The 21,741-nt window shown below is 38.9% G+C and overlaps 1 protein-coding gene across 13 annotated transcripts in view; it reads right to left on the reverse strand.

Moving 5' to 3' along the window:
- Nucleotides 1-1,100: 1,100 nt before the first annotated feature.
- The window catches only part of FAM53A (family with sequence similarity 53 member A), a 78,005-nt gene continuing 57,364 nt past the window's right edge, over nucleotides 1,101-21,741 (reverse strand). For 12 of the 13 annotated variants that reach the window (XM_026064530.1, XM_026064529.1, XM_026064522.1 and 9 more), the window contains one exon: nucleotides 1,101-2,279. In XM_026064530.1, coding sequence (XP_025920315.1) covers nucleotides 1,959-2,279 — 321 coding nt within the window. In that variant the 3' untranslated portion in view covers nucleotides 1,101-1,958. The remainder of the gene's footprint in view (nucleotides 2,280-21,741) is intronic. The other variant, XM_026064533.1, reaches the window with a different exon arrangement.

Consider the following 21,741-nt stretch of genomic DNA (forward strand, 5'->3'; position numbering starts at 1 on the left):
CCCACCATGACCGATCACTGCACTAGAGTACATGGCCCATCTGTGCACACGGGACCTCGTTCATGAGCTGTACCTCATTTGCTACTTCTTGAAACCTAATCAAATCTTTACAGTGCAGGAAGTGATTCTCAGTTGCATACAATTATTTCAGATAACTTTGTGCATCTGCATCCCACCACCTGTATGTTCCCTGCTACATAAGAGAAAATATCTGTGTAGTGAGACCCACTATTAACAGGAGCTTCTGAAAGAGCCGAAGTCCTTGCTCCAATAGCAGCTCCTTTATTTACTCATTTAGAAGAAAGGAGAATGATTTTTYTCCCCACAGCGAGCAGCTTCACTTTCTCCCACACAATATGCATTAACACATCAAGAACCCAACAAGTCTCTTTGGTGCTCTTGTACCTTACTACACATGTAAACCAGTATCTATATATGACCAAGAGCAACAATGGTCTGACACGCAGCATGAATCGAAAAAAGCAAAAAAGAGCAAAAAAGAGAACTACCCAGGCTTTTTAACTTCTGTATAGATACTAAGACATGTAAGCTGGTTCAGTAATTCAAGGCCAATTCTCATTATGATCAAAGGCTGACCCAAATCACAAAACAAGAATTATGTCATTCTTTCCCCCAGTCTTTGTCATATGCCTTAAGATATTCATTTCTCATTTTAGTCACATTMTTTTAATATATTTTATTTTAAATCAGCTAAAATATTTTGGTTTTATGGCACAAGTTACCATATGAGCTGGCTCATTTAAGCAGACTAATGTGATGCCATAATTTAAGCTTCCTCATTTCTACCCATTTTCAGATTAATTTCTCCCTTGTAGCTGAACTAACAAAGTAAGTATGTGTTGCAATAGTCTGCARTGAATACAGTATTACATTTGAGATGATTGCACTGTACGTAACCACACCTTTGGGATCCAGGGTGAGTTATTCTCCAGCTCCCCAGGTTAACTTGACTTCACTTTTTCTTTTCAGATGACCAAAAGTCTGACCTCTCCCTCTACCCAGCACTACACATACACTGTGCTACAGAATCTGTTGCAGACTGTTCATTTTCATTGGTAAAACTCAAAAGCAGACACAAATGCAAAGCAAAATGTCATTTTATTTAATTCAAGGACTAGTTTCCTTCTAGTATTGCTGAAGGGATCACCTCCTGGGGAATTGATCATTACAAAGTCCCTGTCTAAAAGTTCAAGTGCTCTTGTACATTCTTTTGAACCACAGAAAACGTAATGACCAAGTAGGTGGGCAGCTCCTTGCAGTTTTATCCCACCTAAATTAGCATCGCTTCAGGCTAGAAAACAATTCAAGTAGTAAAATCATGGAAAATGTTAACCTTTAAGGTCACTACCATATTTCGATCAAAGAGTCCTGAATGTATGAAAAGAACATTTGTACATGTTATGAAGTTTTTCAACCAGACACTGTCAAAGATGGCAGTTAAGTATTTTGGACCAGTTGTCAACCAGATATTTAAGAGTGCTATCTGAAGGTTTATTACCAATTTCATTATGCAATTCATTTTTCACATTAAGCTCTTAACAAAAGAAACATATACCCGCACCAGAATCACTGTAGACAGATTTAGTTTTATAGAATGCCCTTCTGAAAATTCATTTCAAAATAGAGATGCTTTTTCTCCAGAACTGTAAAAGCCATAAAAATGCAAAATATCTGTTAGGAAATTTTTAATCAAAATTATTCCTTAATGTTCAAAATAACATTTAACCTCCTACTTTTTTTTGTTGTCATCCACATACTGATCAATAGACTAAACAGGTAACAATGGTTCACRTTTTTCCCCCACCTGAAACATTTCTTCTAACACAAGCCCAAGACAGGCAATACAGAGATTCAGGGACATGGATTATGCATGGCAAAGGTAATCCTCTATCATTTTAATTTAGAACAACTCTGATTCTAGCACACAACTTTGAGACTCAGTTGTTTTCAATCTGCTCCAGGTCCAAGTCCCCACAGTCTAGAGGAAAGATGCCCTCTTCAGTGCTCTCACAATCACTTGTGTCCTCATCACTTTCACATACTGCTGCTTTCTTATAATCCCTTGCTTTGCAGCTACCTTGGCATGACCCATGATGCCTCACTTCATCCAGCTGTTCTTTCATCGGACTGGAACCAGGGGTGATGACGTTCATAAGATCATTTGAGTCACATGGGGATGACACAATTGTCTTCATTTGTGTGTCATCATCATCATCTTCATAATCAAGGGAGCAAAGACTTTTGGAATTTTTTAAAGTCTGCAATTAAAAAAAAATACAAGTTTATATTAAACATGACTGTACAGGAGGAGCAGAGTAAATTCCCTAGATTCTTAAACAGGTTGACAGTATATACTCAGCATAAAGAAGCAGGTACGTTTAAAGTAATCCTGGAAACGGTGTGGGGCATGAACAAACAAGGAAGTAAGAAGGAGAGGTATTTACTTACTTCACCATCTGTTTTTGCACAGATATTCTGCATATGCTGATTCTAGTTAGTGGGACTAACTAGCAGTCCCCTGTTTATGCAGAAAGGTCTAAAATTTAGTTGATTAGAGCTAAAATAAGAAACTCCAAGTGTCCAATTTGATATCTGATCTTTCTGGCAAAACCAGAGCATAACATTTGGTAACATCATCATTTAGGTCAAACAACTGCACTGCACTTGTTGTGAAGAATTCATTTCTGTTGTCAAGAATTAACCTGAAGTTCCTAAGAGTGTAGCTGATGAGCCCTCAGGACTCAACTTGTAGATGGTTAGTCTGTAGTACAGCAACTGGCACCTTTGGATAACCTCAAAGAGRAAAAAGCCAAGCTTCCACTGGAAGTAGCTTGCTCCAATGCCAGACAGCTTAGTTTGTCTTACATTTGGGCACCATGTGGACAAGCGTTCAGGAATTTGAGAACGCAGTCTAAACAAAAAGTACATTAAAAATAGAGGGGATCTCAGCTTTATTTAGGCAAAGCAAAAAAACAGCCTTAATCCATGTGCTACCTCTGCCTCTCAGATATAGGAAAGAAATGCCTCTGCTCCCCACATAACTGTAAAGGAGCTTTGACTAATTAGAATCCAAAAGAAACACTTAACATACAGCAAAAGGAAAGGGTGAAGTGGTCAGGGCTTCTCTCAGAGATGGTAAGAGCCAAGAGAACAAAACTGTGGCTTTCAGTATCTTACTGGTTAAGTGACTCCAGTGTCACAAACACATGGCAATTATTTATTACAAGCAAATCCACAGGGAACAAAACCAACCCTCACACTTTCACACCCATTTTCAGCTTTTTCCTCATAATTTGTCATTTCTTCACTGAAGTGTTTTACATTTGTAGATATATTTGTATGAAATAGGAACATTGCAACGTTTGCAGCACATTATTCCAGATGTTCTTCCAGAAGACTGGATAATCCTTCTACCACTTCACACTAGCAGCCACACTAACAGCCTACCAATATCTGTTAAGTGGCTTTTAAACAACATTTCCCAAATTCAGAGAAACTGGAAGTTAGCCAGCCTTGCTTGCGTACAACTGGATAGAGGAGAGGGGAGTAAGGAAGCAGAGGTGAAGTGATTTGCCTGACCCATATGTCAGTGGTACATGGAACATCTTGCAAATAATCTCACAGGCGCTCTTGAAGTTCATACAGTTCCTCGGACATGCCTACATCGAATCTACACAGAAAGATTATTCATTTGAGAAAAACCTCAGCTAGAGGTGAAAAMACAATACAAAAAAGGTCAAAAGTATAACAAACTTGTGAGATTTGGAATTCAGTCATGGCACAGCTATGCTGAGGAGTCAGCAGCAGTACTGGTAAGTGAGGCTGGTTCATCAACACCAGTATCTCACCATACTTAAGACATTGCAACAGTATTCTCCAAGTCGGCACAAAATGAAAACATTTCAGTGCAGATTCTTCATTATTATCAGAAGTGCCATTTGTTATGCCCATGATGTGCATGCACAGTTCTTCTCTCTGAAGAATTCTGATATCAACTGCCCTTATGCTGAAATTAATGGACAGTGTTCTCTTATAATATACACTAGGTCATTAGTTAGCAATTCACAGGTTAAAGGCCAGTAGGATCTGAAGGATAGCCTAGTTTGCTTGAACAGACATGAACAAGACTTCCCTCARGAGCTGATTTTATGGAACTCCAAGACTTGCATCTGAAGACCAACTTTCAGAAAAAAAGTTTGTGACCATAGTTGTACTAGGAAAAATTCACTAAATTCTTTGTTAGCTAGCCTTGGTTAAAATCCACATCCTATTTTGAATGTGAATAGCTTCAAACTTGATAACCTTGAGTAATCAAAAAACATTATCAAATTTCTCTCCCCTATGAAAAAAACTAKTTCTGATATAAAAAACATCTCTTTCCACAGCACATTTCTACATAGCTCACTTACAAATAATGCAAACACAAACAGCTGAGCCCCTTTGTATGATTAAGGTGTGAATTTATCTTATATTCACTTAAAAGCTAAAAAACATATTTTGAAGTAGAAAGTGTTAAATATTTGAACCCTAATTGTATCAGACTGCTTTGAAAAGAACGCATTTCCTGTTGTGTATCTCCGTATAGAGGACAATATTTTCAGTCCTTTAAATCTCATAGCAGACACTGGGAAGGAGAGAGATCAAATAAAGGAAAGCTTTGAAAGTTCTGCTTTCAATGTTTTAGAAAGGAATTCCCAAGTCCCCCTCCAAAATATCTTTTATTCAATTTACTGCTAGAAATTAATCCAACCACACAGCTGTCTTTCTGGAAGGTTTGTGTACATAAATGGAAAATTGCCCGTTAGCTGTACTGTGCTGAAACCTCTTGAATGGGAACTTTTAGCTGGTTTCGAYGCAACAGCAAGCGCATTCAACTGGTTCTTTGTTCACCCACTTGTCACAACCGCACCAAACTAAAAATAGGTGGATTTATTATCTCGCAGCACAATCCCGCTTCTTTCACAAGCCAAAGGTAGAAATTGCAATGCATTCAAGCCCTCTAAACGGCAGCTTTCCATGTTACACTGGTACAGTACCACACCTTTCAAGCACAATTGGGCTCAGTGGGGAGCCCGGGAGTACTCGCTCAATAGTCCTCGGTTTATAAAGGATGCTGGACTAACAAGACAAAAGAATCTGCAGTTGGCAATGGATAGAACTCAATCAGCTAAAAGTATTCTTTTGTGCAATGGAAAAAAGAAAAAAMCCTCAGTTTTAAACGAAGTGGGGCGATAAAATGTCTGAATATTAAGGAAAAAAACTTTGTACAGAAGACAATGGTGGGGAAAGGAATAAAAGAAATCTCTCTAGACCCTTGCTATACAAAGCAAACAAGAAAGGCCTAAAGTAGCTTGAAAGGAAGCTAATGTCTGTACTCTACCAAACCTCTAGTTCAAAAACCCGCAATACATCACTTTGCAGATATAAAAAGCAATAAAAAGGTTGTTTTTGTTTTCCTAACAAAACTAGAGCATTTGCTACAGTAGTCAAGGAAAAAAACGAGTCATTTATGTGTGTTAAAACCTAGTGTATAATGGGAGCAGCAGTTCTCATGCTTCTTCCCCTTGCCCCCATCATACACCTATCTTCCCCCTCAGCTTTGGAAGGGGGTGGAAGACAGAGCTGTGCCGGGGAGGCGCAGCTGCGGCAGCTGGCATGCCAGGCAGGGGACGACGGGAGCCACCAGAAGCCCAGCACTAGTCGCCAAGTTGGGACAGGCAGCTCCCTGGAGCCACAGGCTTGGGAGGAGAGGGAACTGAGCAGACAACCGAGACTAGAGAAAGCCTGACTGGTTATTTGGCTTGCTCCGTCCCATCCTGAGACTTTCACCTGTGACTGCACAACACAAGAGATACTGCTTTAAGAAACCCTGGTACATAGGGATCCTTGGCCATTAAGGTCCTCTAGGGATGTGAAGGAGTGGGTGATGTGGTGCTTCTCACGCCAAGCAGATCCTTCATTTTATGAAGCTAAGAGGGAGACCCAAGGAAGGACTGTAATTAAAGAATGCACTTCCACAGAAAGCTGGCCCTAAACAGCACACTGAAGCATGTCCTAAACGCACGATCACATGACTGATGTCACATCCTGCCACAGAAAGATGTAAGCAGAGGGGTGTCACTCCCAATAATCTGAATTTTCTGTTTATGCATCTAATTACTTGTATAACCTATGACAATTCAAACTGGAGACATGCACAGTCCCTGCCATAAATCACTATAAAACTCAGCTGGTTGTGTACATTAAAAAAGATTCCACCACAGTCTCAATTCCTGCATCTTCTACTATGCATAAATAAAACAATWATAAAAAAAAGTTTTGTTTAAGTAACAGCAACAGCAGATTGAAGGGCGTTTTACAAAATCTCTGTACATTGGCTTGATTCTCCATTTGTACACTTATTAAAGCCTATGGAACTGCATTGCTATAAGCCTCATTGTAGAACAAGGCTCTTGCCATTTGACTTCTGTCTTGCACAGCACTGAGCATTTTGTGAACACTTCAGTCTTTCAGCTTTAAGCAGCTTGCAGTCAAGAAGAAATAGTGACTCAGTGTGAAGTACAGATGACAGGAGGAAAACAATATAGTATTCTTCATACTGTTCTGTGCTTGAAACTTGCTAATATACTCTAAAGCATTATTTTGAGCTTAAAGYTATAACAAAGTTGACAGGAAGAGAATTTCTCCCTCCTCAAATGAGGAACTAAAGACTTCAAGATGCAGTAAATTTTTAAATTAAAGTATCTAAGAAAATTATTTAAACCCCAAACCATTACGCATCTGGAAACTAGATATTTGAAATGAAGTCAGAATTTGTTTCCTTCTATCAAGCCACAAAGCAAAGTAGTTAACACAAACATTTCTATTTATTTATATATTCCATAGAAATAGAATTGAAATCCCTGTAAAATTCCTGACACCTTCATGGATTAAATTTAGTCTTCGTTTGAATTCACTTTGGGGGATGAACATGGTGTTTACTTTTCATAGCTTTAAAGTTCCCATTTTGCTGAAAATTTGATCTGTATTTTTAAATTCAAAAAATGTAATTCTTATGCCACCTTTTACGGATAGGAAGTAGGAAAACTACGAAATCCCAGATATGAATGTGAAAGAGCAAATACAACCTCTACCATTTTGCTGTGCAATTAGACATTTAACTGCAATAACCATTCTTTGCATCAGAGATAAGATTACTGCTGCAGTTTTCAGTCAGAAAAGGGATATCATATTTGGAAAGCCAAGGACCTAGTTAAAAATCAATACAGGCTGACACGCAGCAGTATGGCTATGACTTGAAATGAAAGTTGTTCAGTACTTTGTCTCTGCTATATCTTCAAAGGTAATTTTAATTTTTTAGATGTAGATGCCCAGGAAGAGAAGTAAACTGACATCAACTCATTTCACATCAGATGCTGAACAGCAGAGTAACAGGCTTTCATCTCCCACTAGCCAGACTGTTCTAGATTTAAATATGCAGTTTTCTGGTGTAGTCTACCAAGAAAGTTGATCTATTTATTGGCCTAGATTTTTATGCTTATATTCTAACTTGTGCCACAGAATCCTTATAAGCTTTGAGCTGTAAGAAAGTATGATTTAATTTAGCTTTTTATTTAGTGCTATTTGAAAAAATACTGTCCTAAGACAGAAATATTTAAGTGAAATGCTAAATTGGCTAATTATACTCACACCTGCCAGAGCTTCTGAAAGACTTCTAATGATGCCAGAGAAAAAGGTAACAAAGATGCTAGTTAGCATTTTAAAGAATAATATATTGTACCAGAAATAGTTTGCTCTTGCCACCTAAGTCTCTTTAAAAACAGTTTGTTCATGGCCTCCGCAGAATTTCAATTTAACTATGTATTTTTCTATTCCCTCCCCCCAGATCCACAGCACAGAAAACTGGTTTGTCCAAAAGCTAGCACAGGGGGCTCGTTTGACAGCATGTTAACATTTCCAGAACCAACAGCATCGCTGTCAATCCGGGAGCCCTAGCCAGGGCCCTGTGACTCGTAATCTCTTGAACCATGGGTAGGAGACAAGGATACTCAGCATATCGAAAAAATGATAGAAACTACTGGAATAGTTTCTTTTAAAGGCCTACAAAAGAGAAACAAAAATGGACAAAGATGAGAAGTGGGGGGAATAGTGTTCACTTTTTCTTGTCATTGGCTTATTTTTGAGTGGTTCACCAGAGCTAGCAGAGAAATCTGCTGTCTGTCTTGTTCTTTACCCTCTAAAAGACCTAAAAACCTGCAGACAAGCATAAAAATCTTGACCTCTTCCCCAGAGAAATTAAGTACAAGCCTGGCTTTTGCTGTCAAATGTAAGACAAGGAAGATAAAAGGAGAGCGTGCTACTTAAGTATGAGCTGCTTTTAGCAATAACCAGAAGTCCTCAATACAGATCGTGTCATATGTCTCTATTTCATAAGAAATGCAAAGCAAGAGTGCTTGGAAAAAGTTATCAACAGGGCATAGGAAAAAGTGATCTTCTGTAAGAGGAAAGAGTGCAGGAATTCTGGACAATCAGGTGTTCAAATTACTTTAAATACGAACTTGTGATTTAAACTCTAGCCTTGTGTTACATGGTTCTGTGCTTACTAGATCCTTATGACTACCACACATACCCAGTTGTCACGCTAAATGCTCTACCTCTTCATTAGTATTCAAGGAGAGAAGTTAAGACAAATATCTTCAGCAAGCTCCGAGATGCAACAACTTCGCTTTCAAGAGGTTTACACAGGTGCAACCAATTCTACAGCCCTAGACAGCACCAAGAGCAGACACATTAGGAATATCTGGATAGACTTTTGGGCATTGGCTCACTGAAGACACATGGCAAGAGAAACATGGACATCATGCAAGAGGTTGCGTGCAAACAAGTATATGCCATCTTTTAACACAGTGTTGGAGTCCCTTGCATCCTTTAGTTCAGTAAAACCCCATTCTATTGCAGTTGCCTCCCTTATTTCTTTGTATACAGAGCTGAGGCAAAGAAAGACCAAACGCCTTGCCTGTGGTCAAATGGGAGGCCTGATGGAACAGGGAACTAAATAGTCTTCAGTTAGTGCACTAGCAAGCAGGCAACCACTCCTAGTTAAGTCCTCCACATTTAGAAAGAATGGTGCCTGTAATAGAAAGCTTTAAAAATACTGGATTTCTAATAAACTTCAGCATTGCTATTTTAAAGTTATACATATCATACAAACTGTCATAATACCTAAGAACAGGTCAGGTACTATGCAAGGAGTCAGGGAAAGACACCATCTATCATAAGAGACTGCAGGCCACACAAATTGATTACCTACATTGGCTAGCAGGATTTAGGGTCAGATTCATGTGCAGCAGCCTTCAGAATAGTACAACAGCCTACTCGTTTAGCTGGGAAACTTTGTAAGACTCAATTAAACCACAGCTATAGCTTTTGTTGCATTTCATTTTGCCAAAGCCAATGAATTCAAAATAGCCACATGTGAAGTTGCAAGCATGGCAGGTCTCAAATACAGCAAGATTAAAACTACTATGGATTCTGTTCAACTTAAGCACCCTATTTCCTCCCCACTCCCTCCTAAAGACATAAAGAGTGACCCATGACAGGCACTTCACATATGAAACCAAATTTTACATTCAAACCAGATATCTTCCTCACATCTTGTTCTTGTAGCTGCTTGCAAAGATCACCCAAACAACTGAGGRGAAAACTCATAGGCTGATCAGATTTCTTAACTACCCTCCCCCCATGTGGTTATTGAGCACATGGGCTTAAGTACATACATAAGAAACTAAGCAATTTAAGCAGATTAAAGCATAGTTTGACTATCTCGACCTAAAGGTATTTCTCTATACTGAATCTAAACAGACAAAAAACCCACTACTTCCATTTTACATTCATTCCTTTCAATGTAAATTTTGGTCAGTTATGGTAGTTTAGTACAGGACTAATAGACACTTGTGGAATTTGCTAAACCCCTGGCATCCAAGTTTCCTGCAAGTCCAGGACTATTCATCATAGGGGTTAGGATTTTTCTTTTTCTTTAAGATGAAAATTGGAAGCTAAGAAATAAGATAATGCAATACTTAGTGTAATAGTCAAGAATATGATTCAATAGCAGTTCAATAGCAATTCACAAAGGGGGTGAACACATATGGCAATTTTTCCTTTATACATAACACAGGCCAACGTTAAACTGCATTTTAAAAGTTTACAGTATGGAATTCTAATTAAGATGTTGGCACCTTACATTTTCAATTCTTTGGATTTGTGAACTGCAACCTCTTACATTTACTGTTTCAATAAGTATAAATCATGCAACTTTTTATTGTGGGAATACGTGGAATTACATTACAAAAACATCAGGCCTACCTATTTCATCTGCTTGTAATTAAGTGAAAATAGTATCAGTCCAGAAAGAATAAATACCTACAGATGCTATGAATTACTCCATTAGGTGAAGTAGAAGAGGCTCACATGGTAGATTTAACTGTTCTAAACTGGCAGGTGATCAATATAGCATCAAAAAGTGCAACATAATGACAACATTTGCTTTCTGCAACTTAATACAGTGGAATATTTTGGCCAGGGAGAAAGACAAGGCCAAACAAGACTAGTAGACACACCAGCAGCTTTTATCTGAAATACACAGATCCATTAGACCAGAGCTTTCCCCAGAGGGAGAAGTACCACCATAAGCAAGAGACTTARAAGGGTGTTGAAATAGCAGGGAGAGTGGTGCAGAACAGGCTCTAGCTCTGTTCTTGCTCAGGCAGCAGCTGCAATCTGGGGTCTCTCCTAGGATCACAGCAATTGCCCTGCCTTAAGGCAAACAAGTGTGTCTTTGCATATCTTCACCTCTCCTCTCTGACCCTGACCATACACCCCCAATGTTAGCCCTCAAATACCTCCTGGAGAAATCAAAGAGCTAGACAGTCTGGAACTGGGCCACTACTGTGCTTGAACTGCATAAACCTGAGAGGCTTCAGCCTGGCAAGTTTACATGAGCAAGGTGAACTAATAAGTAATGGTGTGATAAACAAACAGCTGCATCATTTGTCTTCATACAAGGATGATGAATAAGCCTGCTTTTTGCAGCAGAATGACATAAAGGGAAATAACGCAACCACTCTGCCAGAGTTGGTCCATCTTTTCCAATTCAGAAGTTTTTAACCTTTCTTTTCAGGAAAAACAACACAGGCTCTGGAAACAAGAAACAACTTAGAGCGCATGTTATTAGCTTCACTAGCAACACACTGGTAGAAAGAATGACATTGTAGAGACTTAGTTTCAATGAGGTCTAATCCATATATATTTTACAAAAATATATCCAATTTGCTGCATTTTAAACTAGGAAATACAAGAGCACACTCACATCATTCAGCATGAAGCAGCTAAACACACGTCCCTTCATCCAGAGAGATTAACACATTCCACAGTTGCTCAAAATGTGGATCTCTGAACAGGACACGAACACTGTTTAAACAAGAGGATGGTGGCTTGCAGAACTGTCCATCAACATTGAGGGACCCAAACCCCAAGTCCACGCTAGGTTTGAACTGAAGGAGAATTTTATGCTTCTGACCAGGATGCCAAAGTTACCTGCGTAGCTACCCACACCTTATACGCATACCTATGCAAACCATATTATTCCTCTGACAAATTATAACAGACTTGAGTAACTATAGTCAGCTCTGGAACAATGTAAACAAAAGTTTACACACACAAAAAAACSCCAGGAGTTTTACTAGATACCTAGATTTGTAGCTAGCTGCTTTCAAGGAAGAAGAGAAAGTTGCAATTTTACTTCCACAAAACTCCAATGATCGACCACATTTTGAAGTTCACTTTACTGTGCCAAATTCTGCTCTCAAGTAACATGGTTAAGTTCATGATTATGCACCAGTGTAACACAGGAGAGGATGTGACCCTTGTGACTTCAGAACATGACCATACTGGCTTCGTTTCCTGCCRTTTGTGTTTCATCTATTTTTATAGAGAACTGATTCCTGAGCAGTTTAGCCAGGGTCTTATTCCTCCACAACTTTGCTAAGAATTGTGGACAATTATTTTCACAACCAAATGACACACTCACTGATTTTTTGCCTAGTTCACCCATGTACCACCTCCTCTTAAAATGCTAGAGCATTAATTTTTTTTTCCAGGTTACATGTTAACTCAATACAATGGGTCACATTTCTAAGAAATTAGAAAAGTAAACTTCAAGTCCTGATCTTAACGCTGCCCTCGTTAGTTACTGACACATGTCAGCCTCACCTATGTTATTGGGTTACGCTGGCACTTTATCATAACTAGTGCTTTAAGGGATCCCATAATTGGGCCATAAAGTTCACTTCTTCCAGGGAGGGGGATGGGAGAGAAAGGGAAACATGACCTTGGCTTGGGAACAGTTCCCCCTTCCTCCAACCAGTTTTCCACTACAGAAACACAGATACACATGCGCATACATGTGCAAAGTTCAAGCATTATTAGGAATCTTCTGCTCAGCTCAACAAAAACACCACAATAAATTCTTGTAGGAGTATTAATTCAAACTGTAGGTGGACTCTGGCCACTAATTATTTCCAGAGACAAGTTAAGTTGAGCACAACACATTTAAGAAGAACAGAATCAGCACTGTTCATCTTCGATCTCTAATACAGGTACTGTATTTTTGTAGCTTCATATCTGATCTCACGGATTATTTTGAATACTTTTGAAACTGTGTGGCTCAAAGTGCTCTTGACATGAAGTGACAAGTCTGCTATAGATGTTTAATACTGAGTCAACCTGTGTTAAACTTTTAATCAAAATACAACCAATTTGGAGAAGTTAGTTTATTGGTTCAAATATCAAAGCTGAAAAGCACAACGCTTCAGCACTAGATCCTTAATACAGTTCCTAAAAAGGAAACATGCATATGGGGTCCTTTATTCTTCAGTCACACTGAAAAAATATCAGTTTTTGTTTTAAAATACATCACACCAAGTCAGAAGACAAGCACTCAAAAATACTATAGCATTTATAATGCTAAAACTGAACTAAACCTCTTACTGTATGTCCAACTTCAGTTTTTCCTGTTTTCTAACATAATCAGAGCCTGCGTAAAAAAAGCTAGGCATTCAAGTATTACACACATCTTGTTTTAAAAAAAAGTCAAATTAGTTTATACTATCAACTTGCAAGCTTTCTAGCATAGCATGAAAAGCCTTTTAGGTTTAAGTCAGTTATCACTATAATGAAAACTGAAAGCAGGAAACTATTCAGAGCCCCATTTATTTAAAATACAAYTTCTGGCAATACTTACGTTCTTTCTGCAAAAGGATTTCTCACTGTCATTGTACACACAAATGAGTACTTTCACATATACGAATTGCAGTTAATCAAAAAGCTGATCACTCAACCTTAACATTGAACAGTCACCTCCCAGATCACCTATCCAGAAAACACCTGTTTATATAACTGTACTCTATTAAAGGTTGCTTCTAACAGTGTAAAAAACATCTCTTGGATTTTTAGGATGGGGAATATTGACCTAATAGAAGAACAAATTAACATCCCTAACAAAGCAGATAAATTCAAATCAGTTCATTATCCTCACACTTTTGAGATGTATTTTGCTTTTATTGCACCTGAGAGCATATACATGCAGCAGCAACCGATCTGTATAACACAAGACTAGCAAAGAGATGAAGTGACAGTTAAACTTAAGACTTCCCAAAATGATTAAAAAAACCTCACTGCAAAGAAAAACCTCAGGTAAATCAGTTTGTTTTAAGTCTCTCAGAAGATGGTGCACCAAGTCAGAACATGACTGTCAAAAGCAAGGGAAATACATCTACCTTACCATGAAGTTTCACAACAGATAATATTCAGTGTACAGGACACCAGAGCCTAGTTTCAGAATGAAAGGAGTTCTTCCATTCTGGTACTATAAAGATTTACTACTTTATCACTCCGATTACCATGTTATCCTCTTAACATCCAGTACTCTTGTGATACCTTCTCCCAAAACCACAGAGTTAAACTTGAAATGATATAACTCATTTTCTCATAAATTAAAAAATAGTGGGACATCATTTGTGTTAAGAGATCCGGGGAAAAAGTATCCTCTTCTGCTAGCCACCCTCTCCTGCAATTTAGAGCAAGGGAGGGGAAAAAAAAAAAAATCCAATTCCCTCCCTACCACCTGCCTAAACTCAGATGGTAAAGCCTGAGAAAAGTGCTCCCCCCTCTCTCTACAAACCCTCTGGTGCAGCTTAGACATATTAACTATAAGTACCCTATATATAACATTGAACCAGAGCTTTTAACTCGATATTACATTGTACTCCAAACAATATCACCAATAATTCCCACATAATCCAATTTTATCACAGACTGAGTAATAATTAAAAAAATACCCACAGCTGGCTGAAACCTTGCTTGTGAGTTAATAGATGGCCCCTTTTCACATAATGTCAAATGCAGCTGGTCTGGTACTCATTAGCTCTTTCAATAATGAATTCTTACTTGTATATACAGGAACTTGCCAAAAAGGAAAAGCAAATCTACAGCAGATACTAAGCTGCCCCCTCCTCTCATTAGCACATTGCTTACAGGAAAAAGTACTGTAAAAACACTAAACTAGTCTCAGGTCGTGTGCAGAGCAAGACAACGCTGAACACTGAGATCAGCTCTTTTACTCGTAAAATGTTTGTTACAGAACGCCATTAAAAAAAGTGGTAGTGGGGAAGAAGCTCAAAACTTTATCCTTAATGAGATTTCCTTTCCTCCACTATCCCCAAGGCTTACGCTCATGGGCTTTCCTTTACCGTCAGAGCACAGGGAACCCCCAGCGCAGGGGCTCACTCCATTAAATGCCATTTTGGGCCTCATTTCACATTGTGATCCACTCTGTGGAGGCAAAGCAAAGTGCCAGCTGCTCTCTGCGCCTGCTACCTCAGTAGCATTTTCATTCACGACTCCTAAAAACCTCCGAGCGCCCATTCAAAACCAAGCACCCCCGGCCCGGGCTCTCCTGTCAGAGGACAAAGTGCTGGCTTGTCTTCAGCTCACTTTTGATGCTCGACTATCATCTCCTCTCCCAGCCTACAGCTATCTCCTTTCCTTCTTCCCAAGCCGGCTGGAATTTGAACTTTAAATGGATGCCCTCCGTGGCAACAATAGATAAAAAGGGAGCCTTTGATTGCTCATGCGTTGCCGAAAAGAAAGGAGGAGATTCATCCTGGCTGCGACCTAGCAGGAACTCATCAAGCCCGGCTCCCTTTCCATTCCAATGGGATGCCTTCGCCTGTAGCTACTCATTCAAGCTCGCCGTGTCTATGTTTCCATAGAAAGAGGATGAATTCTTCAGGTCCCCCCCCCCCATCCCGTTAAAAGAAATTAAACGTTGATCCTATGAATGAAGGGCAACACCAAGCTTGGAAAGCTGCCAAAGGGGTCTGTAAGGCTCAGTGGTTTGGAGTTAATTCAATACTTATTGATATCTAGCAGGATTTATAGCTGCATTTATAAAGCAAAAAATAAAAATAAAAAAATCGCAAAGCCATATTTAGAGCTTGGTAATAAACTATTTTTAGCACCATCTGTTTTCTAGTTTGTTCCCTTGTTCAGGCAAGGGTGTACTTCTACCCAGTTCCCTCTTCCCTACCCATTTAAGAATCCACAGCACCAGTAAGAATCCCACTGCATGTTTACTCTGTAGCAATCCTCCAAAACATCATTTGGAAGTAAAAGCCCCTGACTGAAGACAGTCTCAAGCTGATGCAATATATATATTGCCTTCAGTTACAAAACTAAGCAGTGGTTTTTTGTTTTTTGTTTTTTTTTAATGCAAGGGGCAATGTATTTCATATAAAGAATGTTACTATCTGGAAAGTAATAACTGATCATTAACTGCATTAAGCCATCTGAAAAGCGTTCAGACTCCTGGCAGTGTTTTTTCTGGGCAATAGTTGCCAAGTTTTACCCTCATTAAAGCCATGGATATTTTGTAACAAGTATGTTCTGTCATGCCACACTGCTGTTAGAGGGGTAAATGGAAAGTATAAGCAGCTGCTGCCAGCACCTTGCCTCAGCAGAGATGAGGTGTTTCAAGCTCCAGCCGCCACCCAGGCAAGAGCTCCCCAAAAACTCAAGTTAACTCTTCAAGCTCACATTTATATTCCGGTCTCAGTGCGGGACACACCACTGGTGGCCTCTGCAGCATGACAAGAGGGATGACAGCGAAGGGGTTGCCAATTCCCCGAGTTCTGGTTGAAGCAGCGCTTTGGATACTTGCATACTGACCGAGTTCTCAGAAATGCATTCGATAGCAGCAATACATTCATTGCACCCTCATGACTCATGCAAGTTTCCTTTCTAATCAAAACACTAGCACAGATATTTGAAAGCTTTGCTGTTAGTTATATCAGATTAAGAAATTCTATTTTGGAGCAAGGCAGAAAATTCATCTAAAATATGTACTAATTACCCCTTGTGAAGTGCAATAACATTAAAGGTTATAAGCTTATTTATTAGGGTTTGCAGCACAACTGAGGGAAACATTCCTAGAAAWTAGGAGATGCCACAAAATGAAGAAAAAAAATCCCAGCACATAGCACAGGTCAAAATTAAATTCTACAAATGCATAATATACAAGCATACAGCTACTTTTAATGTGTTCTAAAAAATAAAGTTCTGAGGATTTCAAAACACTTTCAAGCAGTCTGTATAATGGCTCTGACATTATGTGACATGTAATTTTAGAGTGTGAAGAAAAAAATAACATAAATGCTTTCCAACCAGTAGCCCCTGGGATGCTTCCTTCTGATCTACCACTTTTTTCAGTGGAGAAAACAGGGCACAGCACTATCAGCAAATGCCACAAACTGCCAGACAGGTGGAAGGGCTACTTGGCTACGTGATACAGAATCAGGCCATTGCCAGGATGAGAGCCAGGAGGCTGAAGTCTGCTCCTGGTGAGAAGCACTTTCATATTSCCTAGCAGCAACCATTGCACCCCATCTGCCAGGCAAAACTCAGAGGCTGCTGCCACCAAATGTGCCTAGAGTGGTCTGTCCCTCTCAAGAGGAAAAGGCTCCAAAATCAGAGCTATTTTGACATGCTACATTCCAAGTGATAGTCCACCTCAACTGAGGGAAGTTCAGTAAAAACTGTTCACAAAGGACAGAATCCCGATCTGCAGTATTTTTGGTGTCCATATAAATTACAATATGTTGGCTTTTGTCTGTGTAACTATTGCAGTAAATTTAAGAGTGATTGCCAAGTAAGCTTAAGAATAAAAACTAAGAGCTTGCAACTTGTACTTCAGTTCCCTAAGGCCATTGCATAACCTGCAAACATGGTAGAACATGAGAACAAGTTAAYGCTGGTGATGAACTAGGAGTGTAATGGGAGGACCTGGAAGTCTTCAAAATGCAGTTTGCTGCAAGCACTGTACCAGAGCACTCAACTTCCATGTAGATGAGGATGCTCACTTGTTTTCCCCTTTGCACTCAGTACTCATTTTAGATATAACCATGTGCTTTTACACAAATTTAGAAGGTGTAGCCCACCTTATTCCCTTTACAAAATGTATACCTTATTAGCTAGCACAGGCATGCTTAAATATGATTAGAGTAAGGCAGGACTACTGAAAWGAAAAGTTATGCAGTTTCAGAACTGGAGAAGACTATGATAGCAAAAAGAGCCAGAATAAGGCTTGTTAGGGTCTGTCCATCCACATCTGCCTTACAAGCCAGAAGGCCAGCAGAAAGAAGAGTTCTCTGTCCTTAACTATTGTTTAAAGCTCCGTAAGGCAGTTGAGTTAGTTACATATTCATTTCTTTCCCATACTTATTTGGGAGATAGCTGAATGCCAGCAAAGGGAAGGGTAGCAAGTCACAAAAGTTTATGCAAACTCCTTTTATTTCCTAATACATACTGGGATATCTCCTCTCCAGTCTTTGGGAATGAGAGGTCTAAGCAACTGCAATCCACAGCTCCAATACTGAAACCCTTTCTCAGCCAATATCCCTGTGTAATAAGCTTATGTTAAAGTGGTCTAAGTCTGGTTATAGTTATATCAGACCATATCTTGGCAAAATCAGAAGCTATTAGGAGATTTGCAACTTATCCTAGTTAAATAGCTAATATTCTGCAAATGAGCTCTGAATTCACCTCCATTCTTTGATTTTAAAAATAAAAACTACCTTGATGCTCTTGGAGCTTAAGTATGTGACTTAACAGAAAAAAAAAAAGCAGAGGGCTGTGTGATAGAAACAGGTTTTGCCTCAGTAAGATCACTAACCCCAAGCACTTAGAACAGTTTTACTTCAGTCCTCTCAATTCAACCACATGCTTCCATATCAGTCGCCAATAGTAGGGCATGGGGTAAAAGTACAGAAAGGCCATAAAATTTATATGCTCTTTCAACAGCCACACACACAACTGTCTCCAGAAGCTAAACTGAACATATCAGTTCTAGCTGACAAGGTCACCTATGTTAACTTATTCAGTGTTAACTCCTCCTAATTTAGAGGGGTATTGGCCCTGAGAAAATGCTTCTGCCAGAAAAGTGATATGCTTGCAAACTTCCTTGACAGTTTCCAATAGTTTCTCACTTTCTATGTTGCTGTATTTTCAAAAACATCCTGGTTTAAGTCCATTGCAAACATTTGGAGATTGGTATTATACTGTACTTCAGCTAAAGGTGGGATTCAAAGCCTCTAGCTGATAAGATTTAAAATGAAGATGTATGAGCCAGGTATTGCAAGTATTCTTTTACATAAGCATTCTTTTTCGCACACTTAAACAGTCAAGAGTGACATTCTTACCAGATTGAAATCTACCTTAAAGTCTATTAAAATCAGTTTTGAATCAGGCTGTATCCCTACAGGATGCAAGAAAAAAAAAACAAGAACCCCCCAAAAAACCACACACACCAAAGTGTTAGCATTTACCTCCAGGTCCTGATGGCTTGAGGAGGTCAGTTCTGCACAAATCCCTAGCTAACCTGAAATAGGAAAAATCTTTCTTCACAGTGATAAGGCAGCAACCAAATAGTTTGGCTCTCAGTGAAGAATTTAATAGCTCTTTGAAGGACTGGGATCAATTCAATGCTTTTCAGTTTACTCAAGCCACTTAAGACCATTAATTGCTACTTTACTACCCTGGGTCTATGCTTTCTGCAGTTAAAATAGCTTGGGCTCAGCAAAAGAGGGCTGACAATTCTTACTACTTCGCTGTGGTGCTTGAATATTACAGGAGGAGCCCCCTGCCTACAGGTGTGGGCAGGGGAAGAAATTCAGTTATTTTAAAATGGGAAAGGCAGAGTATAGTATTTTTTACAAAGTATACATGTGATAAACTTGCCTCAAATCTAGAACTGGAAAAGTTAAAGACATTCCAGTGCAAAGTGCAGGTAGTTGGTATTTTTATATACTAAATCCAAATAATCCATTCCTATTCACCTGACCTAATACACTACACACAAAGTACTTTCATTTAACAAGCTTAAGAGCCATTTAACTCTAACTGCACACTTGCATTCCTCCAAAACACATCTTCCTATGCCAACCACGAGAGCTTTGCAAGATTAAAAAAACAACATTTTTGCTTTAGTTAAAAATAACATTTTTTAAATTGCATGCAATTTTAACAAGCCTTGGAAATTCACACTTTAAAAGATCTGGTTTTATAGTAATGCATGCATTTGTTAGAAGGGCTACCCCACCTTTTACATATATTTATATATATATATATATATATATATATATAAAAAGCATACAACAGAATGAACACTATGCATTAAACACAAAACAGTATACAACCACTTTAAGATTTCAAAATCCGCCTTGTGATTAAGACAAGCATCTATAAGACAAGCATGGCGAATGACATTCTCATAACCTAACCGCTTTGGCAACCTACACAGAAGAAATCTCTGCACTTAGAAGCTGAAAGAGAAGGGAAAACACATGCACTTAAGGTTTTAAAGTTGTAGAGCACATCAAGAGTCTACCAGCCTCTGGATCAATTTTGTTGTTGTGCAGTAATGGAGATTTTCCAGTGAGGCTCTCTGTTGACTATGCTTCAAGAACACCTGATTTCAGCCACTCTGAGYACATACCACAGCAGTTAAGAGTAACCTTGAAACTCTGCAAAATAGGACATGGCAGTTAAGCCACAAAGCACCTGTCGCAAGGTTTATAAGATCTTATTTAAGATCTTTTGTACTATTTGTAAATCAGAACCCTACTTCAAATCATTCCAGATTTTTTAGCCTACTATTTCAATCTAAATATCTTTARAGTCATACCCTTCTAAAAGAAAGACAAGTTTTAAAACACTATGTTGAGATGCCCAGCATTATGTGAAGTTTAGAAAATTTTTCTTTTGATAAATTATGCCACAGTATTCTTGTTCTAATACTGCAGAGATCTCCTACTTTTTACTCTAAGTGTGCATTAGTCTAGAAGAGGCAAGGTGCATAAGACAAGTATGGTATCAACAACTCAGCCTTAAGAATACTTGGAATCTGCAAAACCCTTTCCCAGAAGGAAAGTTCTGAGTGCCTTTACAGGGCTTAACCTGCTTGTCCCATTGTCTTAAAAACCCATACACTTTATTAAATCCTATGTAAGTAAAATGTGTAAGTGCATTTGGGGGTCCAATCACTTCTATATTTTGAGTTGCGAAAAACTTGTCTACCTTTTACATGAGAAAATGGACAGCATAAGCTAAGCACCTTCCACAGTTATACCAGCAATTTCACTCAAGTGCTACAGCACTCAAGTGAGGAGACAMTGAACCAAGTCCAGTACTTACAGGGATCTGACTCTCTACTAAAGTGCAAGATGTATCACTTCTTCCCTGTACGCTGACATGTGAGGCGTGTTCTTTATCTACAACACTGAATCCTCCACAAGAAGCATCACATCCTTGTGGAAATAAAGCGAAAACTAATCCCTTCTGCTGATAAAGGCAAGTGATGACAAACTGAAGATGTTAAACTTCTCCCCCACTTCTAGTGGCAGGCAGATTTGAGAGACTCTGGCAGTTTCTCTAACAGGCTTGGTCTGCCTTCCAGGTTACATGTAGCAGTCTCAGGGCATCAATCCACATCCACACTGATAAATACAGAACACAGATAAGCCTCCTTAGTTCATCTTCATAGGTTTTCTAACATTGTTTCCACACATTACGAGGCAATTGTGACTTTGTGCTTAAAAGTCAACAAAAATGCGTGCTCAATTATGACTCTGCTCCGTTAAGAACAGACACAATTTGTCCCTATAAAGGGTAAGCAATATTAATAGTTTTTGGAGGTTAACAGTTGTAGAGCTTAGGATATACTTTCACCTCTCAAAAGGGTCGATAAGTTAGTCAAGACCAATACTGTACAGATGCAATGAACACCTCATCAAGCATTTCCAGCTACATCTTTTATAAGATTATCATAGGAATATAGTAATTTTGAGAAAGCTGCCCCCAAAATATGCACGTTAAAATCGACAAAAGCATGTGAACTTTCTACTCCCTGATATTTTTAATCAGGGCAAACTATGTAATGACACCTGGAGTGCTAGGTACTCTAAATGCTGAAAGTAGCTACCAATTTTGAAAAGGCCTCCAAAATTTTTACTCAGCATTTTATGTTTTAGCCCGTTCCCTACTCCTCATTGCATCATAAAAATAATGAACGTAACCCTTGCACTTAGAGATGCTTCACCTTCAAACAAA

Source organism: Apteryx rowi, unplaced genomic scaffold (assembly GCF_003343035.1).
Source record: "Apteryx rowi isolate R43461 unplaced genomic scaffold, aptRow1 scaffold_22, whole genome shotgun sequence".
Lineage (NCBI taxonomy): Eukaryota > Metazoa > Chordata > Aves > Apterygiformes > Apterygidae > Apteryx > Apteryx rowi.